Source organism: Gekko japonicus, unplaced genomic scaffold (genome assembly GCF_001447785.1).
Source record: "Gekko japonicus isolate JY-2015 unplaced genomic scaffold, Gekko_japonicus_V1.1 scaffold2274, whole genome shotgun sequence".
NCBI lineage: Eukaryota > Metazoa > Chordata > Lepidosauria > Squamata > Gekkonidae > Gekko > Gekko japonicus.
Window position 1 is genome coordinate 128555 of NW_015172616.1, and position 17541 is coordinate 146095.

Below are 17541 nucleotides of genomic sequence, written 5' to 3' on the forward strand. Positions count from 1 at the left end.
ACCCCCCCCCCCCGCTTTATTTCACGCGCGTGACCACAACCGAAGTCAGGAGCTGCTTTCTGAACAGTGCTGGAGACTCCCTTGCAAAGTAGACTTGGAAAGTTCATTTCACAGGATGAGGAGCTTGCAGTGACTGTGCAGAATCCCTGATTAATGCGTCTAAATTTCCTTAACCAATCTTCCTTCCTTTCATACCTAATGTTTTTCCTTTCCTTCACATGTACTTGCAGTGTGGCCAAGAAGCCTAGAATGGCCCTTGCTGAGTCCTTATTGCAGCTGGTGGAGGTTTTAGAGGCCACAGTTACTCGAACCATCTTGGGGAAGGAGTGTTGGGTGTTTCTATTTTTACTTGCCACATCCTCTGTCAATTTCTAAGAACCATATGTGTGTTCTTTGTAAGATTGTGTGTCTATAACAGGATCCTGTAAACAGAGCCAGCCTCAAGGACCATGTTGGGGATCTAGTCAGAACTCTGAGACTCTGCAAGACAAAATGTCAGTTTATTGCAAGCTGGGGGGCAAGATGGTGACCTCTGGCCTTTAGAGATGACATGGAGATATGTGAGGCCCTGGTGCTTGTTGGGGCTCACCACCATGACTCACAGCAAAAGCAGAGCCTCATAGAGCCATGTCATTGCTGTATGCAAATCCTTCGAGACTTCAGGTTAGGATTTTCTCTTGCACTCAGATCATTACATTAGCAGTAATATTCTCTGGAGAATTCAGTTACAGCTAGTTTGTAATATTCCTCTGAGATGGCGTGGACTCCAGTTTTTGTGCCAGTACCTTAAGAATTCAGCTCTTTAGGTATTATAACAGGAGCAGGAGGGAGTGTTATATTGTTGTGTTCTGCTCAAGGAGTGTCTGAGTGCTACTTTGTAGATTTCACTGTCCCTTGTCCATAAGAACATAAGAGATGCCAATGTTGGATCAGGTCCAGTGAATGCCATCATGGAATTGGAATGTGGTCATCTGAGTACTTCCTCACCCTTCTTCTAAGTAGCTTGGTGCAACATCCTCACAAGACTCTAGCTACCCCCCTTCAGCGTATAGACTCTGCCAGTTAATCAGTAGGAAAAAATAATTCTCTGCTAATTCAACAGGATAGTGTCACCCTCTGTTTCTTCCTTGCATTCCACCAAACAAACCTGGACTTCTGTAGGGCACAGGAGTTAGTTCTACCATCTTCTACCTGAGTCCAAAGGAACCTGAGTGGTATACCCTTGACATGGGCTGTACTCTTAAATTTTACATTGATCTATTGGTATTTATTGGTTTGTTTTAACTTAGTTTCTAAATTGAGATTTGTATACTATTTTGCTGTAAGCCGCCCTGAGCCATAGGGAAGGGCAGCCTAATAAATCCAATTTAATAAATAAATCACAGTGAACCTCTTCTTCAACACAACCTTTTTGGTTCCTTTTACCCTTTCCCCTGTAGGGAAAAGGAAGAGATATCCATAGCCATTTTTCCTGGTTGTCTGAGAGTGGATTTCAATTGGCATATTCCAGAGGGTATATTCTGCCACATTCCTAATGGTATCAATCTGCAGTTATATGGGAAAGGGCTTCTCTGGAAGAGATCTGTAGCATAATCATTTAAGTCGTGAATCACATTTTTTCTCCCCAAGGCATTATAAGGTAGACTCCTCTGCCTTGCCTGAGGCAGCTTTTGGCCTGTTGAATTTCTGTTCTTCATGTAGACAGGAGGGCATTCTGCCCACCCTCCGTAGCAACACATAAGGTTTTCTGGAGGAGAAGTCCTGTTGTGCCATGTGTTCTATTGTTGGAATGACCTAATGTGTACCTATTCAAGTAGGAACTTGGTGGGATTGAATTAACATTTGTTGTATTTAGAGTTTTGCCTCTGTTGCATAGCTTTGCCATCCTGGGAGATTGGAGGGAGCTCCCACCCTAGAAAACAGAAGTTCACCAAGGAAGAATGTCTTCTCCTCACACAGTTTCTGGTCATTTTGTAGGACTAGTCATTTTCTTTAATTCCACTTCATTTTTCCTTAATGTCAAAATACCAGCATTTGGAAAATTACATTACCTTGTTTTATTGAATGTTTCAGTAATCAATAGATCCAGCTTTACAAACACTGAATATCGGATACCACTGTCTGGTGAATTATTTGTGAATTAAATGTCTGTGTGCAGAATAGAAATTCTGGCACTTTATCAATAAACCAAAGGACATGATGGGGTTTGTGTTACCAGCCACCATTAATACAGAGTAGTATAATAGTTCAGAGCACTATTTATCCCAAAACACAGTGCAATCAGAAGCTGGCTCCAGTACCGAAATGTTTATATACCTCAGAGCAATAGGTATGATCTACTCTGCTGCCCAGTGCACTCCCTGCTCTCAGGTGGGGTAATGAGATCTCACCATCTTTTACATTGTTATCCTAAGCTGAGGTCCACCCTTCTAAGCCTGCTGACCTTAATGAACTCAGAAGGGTGTAGCTCTGTTTAGGATTGCTCAGGTGGGGTAATGAGATCTCACCATCTTTTACATTGTTATCCTAAGCTGAGGTCCACCCTTCTAAGCCTGCTGACCTTAATGAACTCAGAAGGGTGTAGCTCTGTTTAGGATTGAGGAATTCTTCTTTTTTTTAAATTTGGTTTTATAAGCCTATACCATGCAAACATTCAGCAGCAAGAATACATATATACAGCTTCTTTAGACAACATTTCACTTTTGTGACAACACAGAATGGCATAGCTTCATCCCCTCAATTCTTCTTGAGGTGAGGCTTAGGACCTAATGGCCTACCATGGGGATGTGTTGCAGGGTGTGTGTTACGTTTGGTGCTCTAGGGTTGCTGGGAGGACAGTATTCTATAGGCAGAGGATATTGTTACAGTTCCCTTGTTCAGAAAACATCTGTTAGGGTGATTATTGCAGGGGAGGGAATCAGTTTTATGTAACTAATTCCAGAGGGGTAGACACATTAGTCTGCTGCAACCAAAACAACAAAGAATCTTGTTGCTCCTTCAAGGCTAACAGAAATACTTTAATTTATTTGAAACATTTTATGCTGCCTTTCTACCCAAGTAGGTCCCCCAAGGCAGCAGACATGAAAACATTTGAACATTAAAGCATCATTTAAAATATTATATAAAACATAAAAATATTATATTTTGTCTTTAAAAACTAATAAAAAATTTACTATTAAAGAATGATACACTTTCAGTCCACTTGTAATGCACTTTGCAACTGATCTTTACTGTGTGAAATGGCAAAATCCACTTGCAAACAATTGCTAAAATGCACTGGAGGTGCATTATCCAACATGTGTAAAATTAGCCTTTAGGGCTTCAACCTCTTTCTAAGTGGATAAAGCCTGCAGAGAGAGAGGAAGACTCCTTCCCCCTACCAGCGTTCAGAAACACAACACATCTCTCCAAAAAGAAATTCACTTGACTGCTGGTATTTCAAGCAGAATACATTTTAACCCTTGCATGTGGAAATAATTTTAATCTAAAGGACTATAAAACAGCTAGCTGCTTTATTTAAAAGGTGGGGGAAATCAAGCACAAAAGCAGACCCGCTTAATTTTTTTTCTTGACAAATATTATTCTACTGTGCTTCCACATACTTTTATGAAGGTTTTGTTCCTAGGACTCAGGGCAAGCTTAAGAAGGAAAAAAACCCTTAATTCATCATGTTCTAATGCAATCCGGCGATTAAATCAAATTCAGCCTCAAGGTACAGTAATTAATCCAATAGGTTTTTATGCACTGGTTTGTACTTGTCAGATAGACATGACTTTTAGATTATCACAAGAGGTTGTTATGCGGGCATTAATCCTTTGCGAATTTCTTGGGTCCCAGTTCAACACCATCCCCAAGAGAAATAGAATACTCCCTTCCCAACTAGAAGAGTGAATGGCACTTATTTCAATGGGTAATCTAGATTTGATCTGTCACCTGATCATAAGCAGTAGTCCAATATAAGCAACCGACTCAAAGTAGATAAGGCTAAAGGATCAGTATGTATGCAAGCCACCACAAAGCCTCACTATGCCTCCCCCAATCTTAGTGGAAGCATATGTACTTTGCAGAAGATCTCAAGATTTGATATCTGGCTTCCTCAGTTAAAAGCAACACAGGCGTGGCTAGGAAAGACCTGTGTGCAAGAACCTGGAGACCCACAGCCAATGATGTCCTAGATTAGAGGTGTCCGCTGATGTTTCCCAGCGCCCGCTCCTTCCTAGGCAAGCCTTATATATAATTTTCTAAGACACCAAACCAAATTTAATTTGGATTACATCCACTCGCAGTGGAACCTAGACCTGAGTACTTGCGAGTGTACTGGTACCCTACTGAATTGTATCATGTTGGTCTCACTGAATGATTCCTGTTGGCACTGTCGGAAGCCTGGAGCTAACCTCATTTACATTTTGAAATTGCCCTAAAATCACACATTTCTGGCAGGAGGTTATAGGCAGGATCAATCTCACATTAGCTGCTTAGACCACAGGCAATAATCTAACCCTAGGGTCTATACCAACTCTGTGGGGCACTCTAGAAATACCACATATTTTGGACCCAAAGGGTACCTTTAGTTGCTAAGCAAATCATTTTTACAACACTGGAAATTTCAAATATCTCCTCCTATAGACGCTTGGGTCAATTTATTTATTTAAATTTTTACACTGCCCTCCTGACTGGAGCCAGTTCAGGGCAGCTTTGTACAAAACAGAGATAACATGTAACAGGCAAGAAGCTCCCAGAACCTTCACCTTCATTTGGCATGTATTCTTGTACTTATTTGAGTAATGATATCTCCTCAACCTTTATTTCCTGTTTAATTGAATCCATAATGTTGAACCTTATTTTCTTAACCTACATTCCTCCTCCTCTGCTAATGGGACACATTAGGAAATGGAATGGGTGGACTATATGGGGCTTGGTTTGCTACACTAACTATTTTGTATGAAAACTAAAATCTTAATAAAAAAACTAGATAGACAAAAATGCATCCTAATTTTTCAGGCAATTAACATTATTGCTTGGAATATCACAATATTAAAAAATGGGTATGGGTTTTATTGGATCATAAAATAGCATTATACTGAATTAATTTTTTGCCTGTCTAGCTCAGTGATGTCTGCTGCTTTCTAGGTTCTGAAGGCAGAAAAGGACTCTTCCCAGTTCGTGCTATCCAGGAACATTTAACCTTGTTGTTGTTCAGTCGCACAGTTGAGTCCAACTCTTCACGACCCCATGGACCAGATCACGCCAGGCCTTTTGGTCTTCCGCCATCCTCTGAAGTTTGCTCAACTATGTTCGTTGCATCTATGACACTGTCTAACCAGGGAAAAAGCCGACCCCGAAGACCACCTGAAGAAACAGACGAGAGAAGCCGAGCCGAAGGAACAAGCGAATCCCACCCCTGGGTGCCGGTAGGCAGTCCCCGCCCCTGACCATGTGTGTGCCCATAGATAGGGATAATGAAATATGTAAGCCGCTCAGAGACCCCTTGGGGGGGGATTCGAGCGGGGTATAAGCTGAATGTATAATAATAATAATAATCTCATCCTTTGCCGTCCCCGTCTTCTTTGACCTTCAATCTTTCCCAGCATCAGGGTCTTCTCCAGTGAGTGCCCCCTTCTCATTTGGTGGCCAAAGTATTTGAGCTTCAGTTTCATTATCTGGCCTTCCAGGGAACAGTCAGGGTTGATTTTCTTTTAGGATTGACTGATTTGATCTTCTTGCAGTCCAAGGGACTCTCAAGAGTCTTCTCCAGCACCATAGTTCAAAAGAATCTATTCTTCGGCGCTCGGCCTTCCTTATAGTCCAACTCTCACAGCCATACATGACTACTGGGAATACCATTGCTTGGACCATGCGTATTTTTGTTGGCAGGGTGATGTCTCTACTTTTTATCATGCTGTTGAGGTTCGCCATCGCTTTCCTCTCTTATGTTCTAAAACCTGTTTGTTCTATAGCTCCTGTTCTGAGTGAAAGACAATAGCCATTTCCTACTGTTTTGCCCTCTAAAGATTTCAGTGTAATCCACTTATAGCCATTTCAATATAACAGATGGTTTTAGTATGGGAGATGGCTCTGCAATGATGTGTGTGTGTGTTCCTTTAAATGTTACTTTGACTGCAGTAATGCAAGGAAGGCGATAGGGGGAGATGAGTGTGCTGTGATTGGTTGATGACTGAGTGTGGGAGGAGATGTTCTGAGAGGAATCTGTGTGTGCTTTATGACAGTGTTCAGAGTGTATGTGTCTTAAAGCTTGCTAGTTATATTTTACAAGTTCCTTTTTCCAGAAACCTATTTTGTTCTTATTTCAATAAATCCATTTTTGTTTAAATATATCCCAGAGTTCAGTACAGTTCTTCCTCAGGGCCACATAGTTCCCTGAAGTGCCCAGACCCTGGGTCACACTACCAAAGGAGAGAAATTTGGATTTTTTAAATTCCTGGTGGCAGCAGAAACTACCAAGTTTATATACACAAAGTGTGAATTAAAGGAAAAACCGTTTCCCCTATAAGCAAGCACATCACAGAGGGTGGTTTAAAGGAAAAACAGTCCTCCCCAATAGTAAGGATGCTACAGGCTCTACTGCATGAAACAAGTGCAGCCACCGTTAGTTGGAACGGCCTATCCCTTAAAATCTTCTTGAGTCAGATTTAATTGCCCGTTCTTAATTTGTCCTCTAAGCAATTTTCTGTAGCCTTTTCCAAAAACTGACTAGGCTGAGGCATGAATGCTCTTTTGCCTGGAAAGGAAAGCTTCCAAGAGCTCTGCTATATACAGACAGGCGTCCTAGCCTTCTCCCTGAATGCTGAACTTTGAACATGGAGAGTTTACTATGCATGCACCTTTAAAAGTACATCTTCCATTCATTCTGACATAGTACAGCCTGAAAAACTACATAATTTTTTTTGTTCAACTGAATTTTTTATCTGCCTTCCTCCTTGAACAAACAAAAGCCAGAAAGAGAGACACTAAACTGCTTAGGAAGACTTGGATTATACACCACTTGTAATTACCAAATGACAGGTGGAAACTAAATGGGTTGTTCTAAAAACAAACTACAACACAAATGAGAGAGACTGTGCAGAACTAGTCATTTACAGGAGAGTTTGAGAAGTCTGGGCTATTTGTCTCTTAAGTGGACCAGTAAAACATTTTCATCCTTTTTGCAATGGTGACTTAGTCACAGCTGCTGCTGCTTCCCCATTAATAAGATCATGATTATAAGATACAGGTGGCAGCCAGCAATCCTGAGAGACTGATAGAAGTAGCCAGCCTGCTGCTTACCATATTGCACAAGAGTCTAAGCTACCCCACCTGGCGTACAAGACTGGCCGCCTTCCACCTCATTTTAGGAGGAGGGCTATTAGTCACTAGCAGGGGATTTCTCCATTCTCACTCAAGCACTCTTGGATGCTTCAAGGAGCTGATTTAACAACCCCATGTTGAGTTAACATTTTCTGCCTACAACGGATTCAGCTAAATGCTGCCAAGTTTACTGTTCAGTAAACTGTGCTTTAGCAAACTGTCCTGGGGGACATCCTCCAGCACAAACAAACCTGCTGCTCAGAGCAGCCACTCAATCAGATCTTCCCTAGAGCTCTCATACCTTCTAAGCTGCTGCAAGAACAGTGCTGAGCTGACTGCACCTTGGACAGAGAATAAGTGGATTTGCCTGCTGCAAGAGGACCACGTTAATGCAGCCTGCAAGCCTCAGGAGGAATTGGGCCGCTTGCTCCCTGCCAATAGACAAGGGATGCCCTCTGGAACCCTTGCACTCTTATCAGAGTTAGGAGAGTGACTGTGGCAAGCCTCAGGCACCTAACGGAGGAAAATGCACCTAGGGAAGACAATGATTATAACAACTGTTGCACAGAATGATAACTTGTGACCATCACCAGCCACTCCTTGGAGCAAGGGGAAAGATGGAGTTCTGCAATATGAAATCCTCAGCATGCGTGTGGCTTGGATCATATATAGAGCATTTTGGCAAGAAAGTGGAGGGGGGAAGAACACAATTGAAATAATTTGGGCTGCAAAGCTCAAAACATTTAATCAGACTATATTGCAACACCTTGATGTTAAAAAGGCTTCCTGGTTTATTAAGAATGCGGCATTTCTTTTAAAAAAGGACTCCCAAAACTGCAAGCAGCTTGCAATTTCAGGGCAGAATTTATTTTTATTAGTGCTCCCCCCCCCTGCCCCTCGCAGTTTGTCTTTGGTGTTCTCACTTCCATTGATTTCAGTAGGAAATATTTTGGGCTGCAACTCTGGATTCCTAGCCCAGCAGGAAATTCTCAGTAGTTGTACCCAAGGGATCATTTTCACCAAATTCGATAATTTAGATGGGTAGAGCTGCTAGGTCAGCTTGGCATATGATCGGCACTCTGTTGGATTTTGACCCTTATACTCAGAGATCTAACAATCTGGGGAAAACCTAGAATAGGGAATAAAGGTGCTTTTTAAAGACAATGGCTCTCATCTCTGATGGGATAGTACACTTAGCTAATTGGACCAGGGGATGACTTTAAACCATTTGACATTTTGTCCACAGAATTTCATCTCCCAATCCATGGCCAGCTGGCAATATGCACAACTGAAACATTGTCTATCTTCCGTTCTGGGACCAGAAGCTTTTGCAGCCTCAGAAACTCCCCTGTTTTTTAAAATTAAAAACAGCAATTAAAATGTAAGAAACCCTGGGCTCACTGTATACTTTTTTTCTGAGATGAGGTTCTAGTTACACAAATGATATTCTGAACACTACATACTCATTTAAATTGAATACTTTCTCTAGTGTCATAAAATAGTAGCATGTGCCTTAACTAAGCAGGGTGTACATTTACTGGCGGAGCTGTAACAGTAGCAAAAAAAATCTTATGACATCCTAAACAGAGTTGTGTCCTTCTAACCTCTATTATTCTAATCGGCTTAGAAGACTACAACTCTGTTTAAGATAGTACTGCCAAAAATAACGAAAGCCAAATGCTCACCTGCAACGAAGTTTAATGGCAGATTTAATGGGAAAAGGACGAGGGAAAGACAGGAAGAATAACGGATTCTTAGTTATGATACTATGATGGCATTACACATTCTGATAATATGAAACATCCTTGCTTGTGAAAACTTCCTCACACACTGTGAGGAACTAAATCACACACTAAATCAGGTATGGCCAAGCTTTTCAGCTGAGGGGGAAGAATCCTTACAAGTTCCACTGCTTAGGGCCAGACACGTCTTCTTATGGCTCTATAAAGTCCCACCACATGCCTCTGTATTATCCTTAGGAAAATCAGTCCCAGAGATGCAAAGGCTGAAGGACATCCAGCTTCAGAACGTAACAAGAGTCCCTCTGGAGCAGACCAATGGTCCATCCAGTCCAGCATTCCCGTCTCACATAGTGGCCAACCAGTAACTATGGTGGGCCAACAACAGGGCACAGAGGCTGAGGTCTTCCCCTGATGTTGCCTCCTTGTGCGGGTATTCATCCTCTGGCAGCAAATTTCACATTTCAATCACTCACTGTGTAAAGAAGTATTTCCTTTTTTCATCCTGAACCTACTATCCATCAACTTCATTGGATGCCCCTTTAGTCCTAGTATTTTGGAAGGAGAAACAATCCTGTCTATTCTTTCTACCCCATGCATAGCTTTGTAAACCTCTTATCATGTCCGTCCATCCACCCCCCCACCGTCTCTTTTCTAAAGTAAAGAGTCCCAGACTCTTGTGTTTCCTCCAAGGTGCTCCAACCCCTTAAAAATCTTCTGTACATTTTCCTGTCGTATGATGCCCTTTTTGAGATACAGTGACCAGAACAGCCCACATTATTCCAAATGAGGCTCCACCATAGCTCTATTCAGAGTAGAAGATGTGTATCAACTGCCATCAGGTGAAAAAGTGGCAGCCCGGCTGTTTTTACCTGGTACTGACACAACTTTGATTTTTATCAGTCACTGAGACCATTACTAAGCATAAAAGCTGGATACACATTTAATGTGACACCAGGGGTGCTGCACTGAGCTGCATTGGTTTTCTGAGGGCTTGTTCACGGAAACAGCTTGGCTGGTGCTAAATGCTACTTGTCTCAGACTTACACGGCATGCTGTGTAAGGCATCTTCCTTCCCCCGGTTAGTCAGGCCATGCCTTCAGTACTGAAAGAGGTGGCTGACTGCCCAGCTGAAGAAGCAGAGCAGCACAAATGCAAGCCAATATGGCTGGGAGGTTGTATGCCATTTCCAAGCAGAGCTGCTACCCCGCCCCTCAGCATGGGGACGGGTGAGAGAATTCAAGAACCTCGACAGGGTCAGTGTGCCAGACTTCATCTTTGAACTGGTGGGCACTAAACAGAACAGGGAAATGTTACTGACAAGCCAACTGGCCTTCCCTGCTTTCGAGAGTAAATTCTTGATAACCCAAGCTCTATTCTACCATGTGACTGATGGTCCTTTTCTTCTTTACTTGAATAGCAGCCCAACAGCTGAACTTTATTAAAGCATGTTTGTTAGGGCATCCATCCACTAGCATCTTAAAAGGGCAAAAACGTAATTTCAGCCTTTGCTGGCCAAAAAGCCACAGAGCATTTTATAAATCTACCAGGAAAGGGAGGAGGGGTGTGTGTGTGTGTGTGTGTGTGTGTAGTCAGGAATTCCAGCTTCTAAAAGGGACTCATACCAACACAAATGGGCATCCAGTTGGAAGTTACAAATGCATCCACCTTTGCATAAGGAACACTTCTCAAACTCACAGAGATGTAAACATGTTCATTCAACAATTTGTTACAGCTGCAAGACCAATTCAGCTGCCACCTTCTCTTTAAAGCCCCACTGTAAGCAAAGTCACCACAGATAAAACATTCAAGGGAAATAAGCTCTTTTTCATATCTTTCAGTCACTCCATTGCCTCGGGCTGCATTCCCTCCACATCCCGACACTTGGAATTCACCAGTTCCCTACGGATCTCTGGGGAGATTTGGGGATGGCTCTGGAATCTGAGCAGCTCCAAAAGGCCTTCCTTCTGCTCTGAGGAGAGGTCTTCTTTGTAACGCTGGACAAAGGTCAAGAGACACTGATGCCACAGAACAGGCAAGGTGCGTTGGTCTGTCCGGAAAGCTAGGAAGTGGAAGACCAGAGCATCTACAACACGGAAAGGCAAGGCATACTTCTTGTCAATAAGCAGGCGGAGGAAAATGCTGCTGGCACCACTGTACTCCATCTCAGCAATCTTTAGCATAGCAGCCCTGCATTGATTAGAAGACACAGAAAGGTTTGCGACAGCTCACAAACTGATCCCCCAGGTCTCAAAATGGACAGAGAAAAGGTGTCAGAAAAACAAAGTATTTTAACAGAATGCCCCTAGAACAGCAAGTATATTCTACACAGCTGCTTTTGTATTCATGCTATGCCCTCAGCATGCCTTCTGAAAATATTCTATAGCAGGAACACCATGCAACAGATTAGGATGCCTCTAAAGATACCACAGTGGCCTTCAAAAGTTTTTACGATGCAAGAAAACTAGAAATACATGGGAAGGAGGGTTATCCCATAATTCCAGTTTTAGTTCCTTTCCACCCTCAAATCAGCCCAGTCCCCCTCCTCCTTACCCAGAATGAAGAACAGGGATAGAGCACTGTGTAATAATGCTGCCCACAATTATGGCTTCTCTCAGCGTACATGTTCCTGATTCACACAAGGGGATAAGGATCCCTGGAAAAAAGGCAGTGGTGGTTAAACGTTATGTACCTATTCTTCTATAAAACTTTACACAACTAATTACCATGACATAAGGGCTAAAATTATTTTTAAAAAGCCCCAGCAACAACATAATTTGGCATCTGAAAGGTCTGCCAGGTACGTTATAAGTGCTCCAGAACATGAAAAAGCAAGCATAACGAACACCGTAACACAGTCTGAAAATATTTGTCAGTAAAGCAAACTGAATAATGCTTCCAAGCCTAAGTGAGTAACTCATACCAGGTTAAGACAGTACAGACCATTTTACTTAAACATGAGTTAGCTCTTATCCCATGTTGCGGATCTGATTTAAAGAGCAAAAAAGGGTATATGGTTCAGGGAAACTGAACTCTCTTTTCTGCAGCACCTTCCTGGTACTGGAGACTGGTTAAAAGAAAAATGCCACAGACACTTAGCTTGTTCAACTCTGATTTCCTCAATTATAGAGGTGGTGAATGTAGAGAGGGTCCCCACCTGTCTTTCCTCTAAATCACACATCTCCACATCAGTCTAGTTCGGCTATTATTTGTAATCACCCCTTGTATAAGGAACCAGGATATCAGGAACCAACAACTGGAGGCTTGCAGGGTCAGCTGGCCCCACACTATCTTCCCTCTTTCCACCCCCACATCCACTTGGAAATCCCAACTAGGAACCCAACTATTTCCCCTCATTTTACTTTCCAGGGCCTTCATATCAGTTTTAGCACCCCATACACTTCAACCTGCCCTTCTTCCAGAGCTCCTTCAATTCTGTAAAAAAGGGTGATATTACACAGTTAGTACAATCTATATTTTTCTGTGTGCACTGAAACCTTGCTAGATTTGGGGGTGCAATCACCACTTTACTTGATTCACTCTGTTCATAGCCAGATCTGCTTTCCCCCCTCATCATCCTTCCTGTCTCTCTACCAGTTCCCTTCTTTTCCTATTCACTTCCACAATCAATAATCTCTTCTCAGCATCAAGACTTGTTGCCATTATACCCTGATGGCGTGAATCAATCTGTACTGACTGGCCTCTAATATACAGTGAAATCCTACGTAGTTACACTGTTCTAAGCCCACTGAAGTCAATGGGGTTAGAAGAGTATAGCTCTGCTTCGGATAGGACCGTTAAATAACCTAATTTCTACAACTACTAGTCTCTGCTCTTTTTTAGCCCCACCAATCATTTTCTTTGGCTTGCATTACAGATCATCACCATTATTGCTATCTTTAATGGGCTGGTCTTATGACTGTTTTAAATGCTCTTTTAATGTCTTGATGTTTTAATGCTGAAATGTTTTGATATCTGCTGCACTGTGGACACTGTTTGGGTGGAAAGGCAGCACAGAAATGTTTATAATAAATAAATGAAATGGTCCAGACACAGCTCAGCTCCACAAGCAGTTCTCTCAAAAGGCAAGACGTTCTGTTTTTGATGAAAAATAACACCATAAGCCTGACTCTAGGGAGCTTCTGCCATTCTGTGTATTTATTATAAGCAGGAGTTACACAGTGACAGATTTAGCAGCAAATCCTCATTTAAAAAGGCGTTCTCAAAGTTCTCTCTACCCGATAACCCAGCCAGCACACCTCCATCTTTCAACCTTATATTCAGAATTGATTGTACTGCACACTCAGGTTTCTCCTACCTTTGAACCAGGCTCCAGGCTTGAACAAAGCCTTCTTCAGTGCCATGTAAAGATGGAAATTGAGGCGTTTATATTCAGCAATGTCATCTCTGATTCGAGGGAGTAGCACTAAGTTATAAAACCTCTGAGCCATCTTCTCTTTGAGGTTCGATGAAAATATTCTTGAGAAGCAACAGAGGTGGACAGGGAAGAGAAAAAAGGAAGCATAATGATACTCTCCAGCTAATAAGGCTAGGGAGCAGTCACTGCTAAACCTCCTCTGATGGATATATATTCTGTGTAAGTAACTTGAATGTTCACACAAAGCCTTAAATCTTCCCTTTATACTGCAAGATCTCTCAGGTACAGAATATCCTTTCAGACATGCATGCATGATGCTTTCTACAGTGAGGCAGTGCTTGAAGTCGTTATCTAAAAAGCCATCCCTAAACTGGCTATGAGGAGATTCATTTACAACATAGCTTGTATGTTAAAAACAGAGCTTCATATGGTATTGTGCCATAAAGAGGAAGAGGAACCAAAGACTTCCTGTGATACAAAGCATGCACCAATTATAGGATGCATTTTCACTTGTGGCTTCCCCTTATACCTCCCGAGCACCATGCTCTGCTTCAGGTCCTGGCCCAAAAAGCTGGAGCTAGAATGACTAATAAAAAACCTTGTCATAGTCAAATTTGCACCATACTTAAGCAGTCCAGGCAGAAACTACTGCATGAGGTGGGAGGGTTTTATTCCGTCAAGAGCAAGGTACATTCTGTTGGTGCAGGATATGTCCTGCCAACAGAGTCCCTTGAATCAGTGGGTTGCCCCATCATTAGTGGAACAGGGCGGCATGATACAACCCATTGCCTACAGGAGAATCACAGAGAGTGTCCCCACCTGGTTGCTTGGTACATGGCAGCTGCTGTCCATGTTTCTGGCTCCGTGATATAAAGGATCTGCTCCCAGTTGGATAATGCTGGTATGATCTTGAAGGCTTTGGGCAGTTTTCCACTTCTGTATTTTGACAGAACCTTTAAAAATGTTTATAATTGGTTAGACCAAAGATAGACAGGGGAGATTGTTCATTCCAGGGTTTTTCTTCACTATATGAGAATTGTACAAGACCTTGTATGAGAATACTTTAAGAAACATTCAGGGATATTAATTTTATCACAGCAGGACTGTTGGGGGGGGGGCGGCGGCTTTGTGTGCCATCCTAGCATTGTAGTTTCTGACAATTTTGTGGAAATACAAATATGAACCAGGGCTGAGTTTCACACTAATAGGTTGGAACAATATATGAGGAATTAAAATTAATATCCCTGAATGATCGTTAAAAGATTTTTATACAAGGTCTTGTGTATATCCTGCCTTTTTTCCCAATAGGGACACAAAGCAGCTTACATCTTTCTCCTCTTCTCCATTTTATCTTTGTAACCATCATTGTCACCTCCTGAGCATCATCCGGCCATATACACAATCACTTGCACTAAAGTAGTATTACACTTACTTCTCTGACTCCCTTATAGACCTCTAGGACACGTGGATCAAGCTGTGGCATGGGCCGACCTGATACTTCTGACATCACTGTCTCTACTTCTGTTTGTTTTTCTGTGATCTTCTCCATGATGATGTCTGCTAAGGTGCGCCTAATGGATATCAAAGGGAAACAATGAAGGCTTACCCAACCATGGACCTTATCAACCATAAAATTAGCAAACCTAAATGACAGTTTGATTCCATGTCTGCATTCCAAGGAGGTTCCACCTCTCCCACATGAAAGTCCTTTCCCCCCCAAAAACAAGAGATTTCCATTTGCAATTAAAACTGCAGCAATCCTAAGGGGGCACCTTCTTATAAGAGCAAGCCCCAGTGAATAAAATGGGTGTACTTCTGAACAGACTTCCTTAGGCTTGCTCCCTAGGTCACAAGCATACATAGTGACAAACAAAAAGAAGTTATTCTAAATCCATGTTGCATAAAGACATGTGGTTTTGTACACTATGGGGGCTAGAAACTTAAGTTACCAAAACAACAACATAAACAGCTCATAGGTGTCATGTACTATGCTCCTAGAGGAAATACCCTACCATTTTTATGCACTAGACTAATTAAAATGCAATTAGAGTTGGGCTTTCAGTTACCAATGAGATACTGAATGCAACATTTATTGACATAATGCCTAAAGCACCCTCTGCTGGTTAAAAAAAGAAACATTTCTCCCAAGTTAATTGGAAGTATTCCAGGGGACCAAGAAGTATTCCTGTGGATCTAAGGAAGTTATGTTGATACCCTGCATCAGTTACTGCAAACGGATGTGATATAACCCCTACATTACATATCTTGCAATAGCTCACACATGAATTAGTGGTGACAAATTCCTTTTATGCAATTATCTCCCGCCCTGCAGGGTTCTACAAAACAAGCAAATATTAATATGCAAAGTGAGGGCTAAGTGAAACTGCAGTGTTGTCCTTAATTCTGTGGTTTCCAAGAGTGGTACCAAGATTATGAGAATCACTGCCTTCCCATGCCAAATGTACATAGCCCCACAAGGACTTCTTGTGGTCTCAGGTACACTTGAACCCAAGAACTGTGCAGAAGGAGTTTGTCAACTATCATTGTTAAACTAGCTCTCGATATATTGATACATCATCTGAGTAAAGTACCTCGTTGAAGCTTGTCAAGTGTAATTACTGTAAATCAAGACACTTTACCTGGCACTGTTTTTTTCCAGCCAGTAAATAAAAAGATTACAAAATAAGAACACAAAAGAGACCTAGAATAACTCAAAGTATTTCCCTATTGGATAGCCCATAAATTAAATGCCAAGGCCTAGGGAATTACAAATATTTTCACATACAGCCCAACATGCTTTAATTGGGTTAGGAAGGCAACCCCCACCACTAAGTTTTACATTAACAAACTTTCACAGGTAATCTATTTTATTTATTTTTATTTTTGCGGTTTATATCCCCACCCTACTCCACAAGCGTGCTCAGGGCAGCTCACATCAAAGACATAAAACAACAGAGAAGAAAATTTAAAATATCACATACTCAGTTACAATTATAATTAAATCAATAAGTTAAAACAATAGGTTAAGGATTCTAGCCGAACAACATGGAAATGGGTGTTCTTCAGAGTATACTAGCCCCATGCTAGAGGTGATAAATCAAGACGGAATGATTCAATCGCCCGTTGTGCCAGCAATATAGAGCACCAAGGCAGTCGGAACAGGGGAGGCCGATGTTATTTGACATCCGCTGCCTCAACTACACAAGAAACAGGGCCATATGTAGTACATGTCCAACGTGAGTGGTGGATGTATGGACTGCTGCTTCCCAGGTGAAGGAAAACCCACATGGGATGCACCCAGGGGAAAAAATTCCATCTTCTGCACCAGCTTTCTGTCTCCTATGCATACTCTGTTTCATATTTTCAAAACCATTGGGTTAGTTAATTCAGTCTCAGCAAAAACAGTTGACACTACAAACACACATACACAGAAAATCCTTATTCAAGGTTAGATTTTATGTCACATGTGATAAAACTTCAAAAACACACATGAACAACTTATGCTTACCGCAATGGTGGATTCTTGTTCATGAACATCTCAATAGCCTTTTCATCTTCCATATTCACAGTCACCTCTTTACAATAATCTCCTTTCTCCATGGTTGCAGCTTTCTCCAGCGATGGCCACTCATCATCCTCTGTGTCTGAATTCCCATCCTTTGATGTAGGCCCTAGAAAAAGTGGGTTAAAATTAGGGTTGGACATTTCATCATCTCAAGCAACTCACTTGGCACATCTGTGTTATTTTCAGCATCACTAATGATGGTGATTCAGAAAATGTTCAAAGAGGTAACAGTATCATGGCTCTCTGATGTGCAAGGGGTCTGTCACTCTAGAAGTGGGCCACATGAAAGCAGGCACTCTAAGCTGAGTGTGAGCTAGCTCACAGTTTTTTAGCCTCCGACTCACACATTTTTGTCTTAGCTCAGGAAGGATGGCTCCAGAGCAAACTAATTTATGCAGCAACCAAATGGCTCACTCACAAATTTAATGCCAGTAGCTTGCAAAGTAGAATTTTTGCTCACAAGACTCCACAGCTTAGAGGGAGTATTGGCCACAGCCCCTCCCCACTGAGCCACAGCACAAGCATGTGCCACTTCTGTTTCCAGTGTTGTGAGG

General features: G+C 42.0%; 1 protein-coding gene across 1 annotated transcript in view; it reads right to left on the minus strand.

Annotated features, from left to right (window-relative positions):
* Positions 1-9528: 9528 nt before the first annotated feature.
* The window catches only part of BYSL (bystin like), a 10149-nt gene continuing 2136 nt past the window's right edge, over positions 9529-17541 (minus strand). The window contains exons 2-7 of the mRNA XM_015421645.1: positions 16931-17093; positions 14855-14993; positions 14242-14375; positions 13363-13523; positions 11598-11700; positions 9529-11234 (exon numbers count right to left, since the gene is read on the minus strand). Coding sequence (XP_015277131.1) covers positions 10886-11234; positions 11598-11700; positions 13363-13523; positions 14242-14375; positions 14855-14993; positions 16931-17093 — 1049 coding nt within the window. The 3' untranslated portion in view covers positions 9529-10885. The remainder of the gene's footprint in view (positions 11235-11597; positions 11701-13362; positions 13524-14241; positions 14376-14854; positions 14994-16930; positions 17094-17541) is intronic.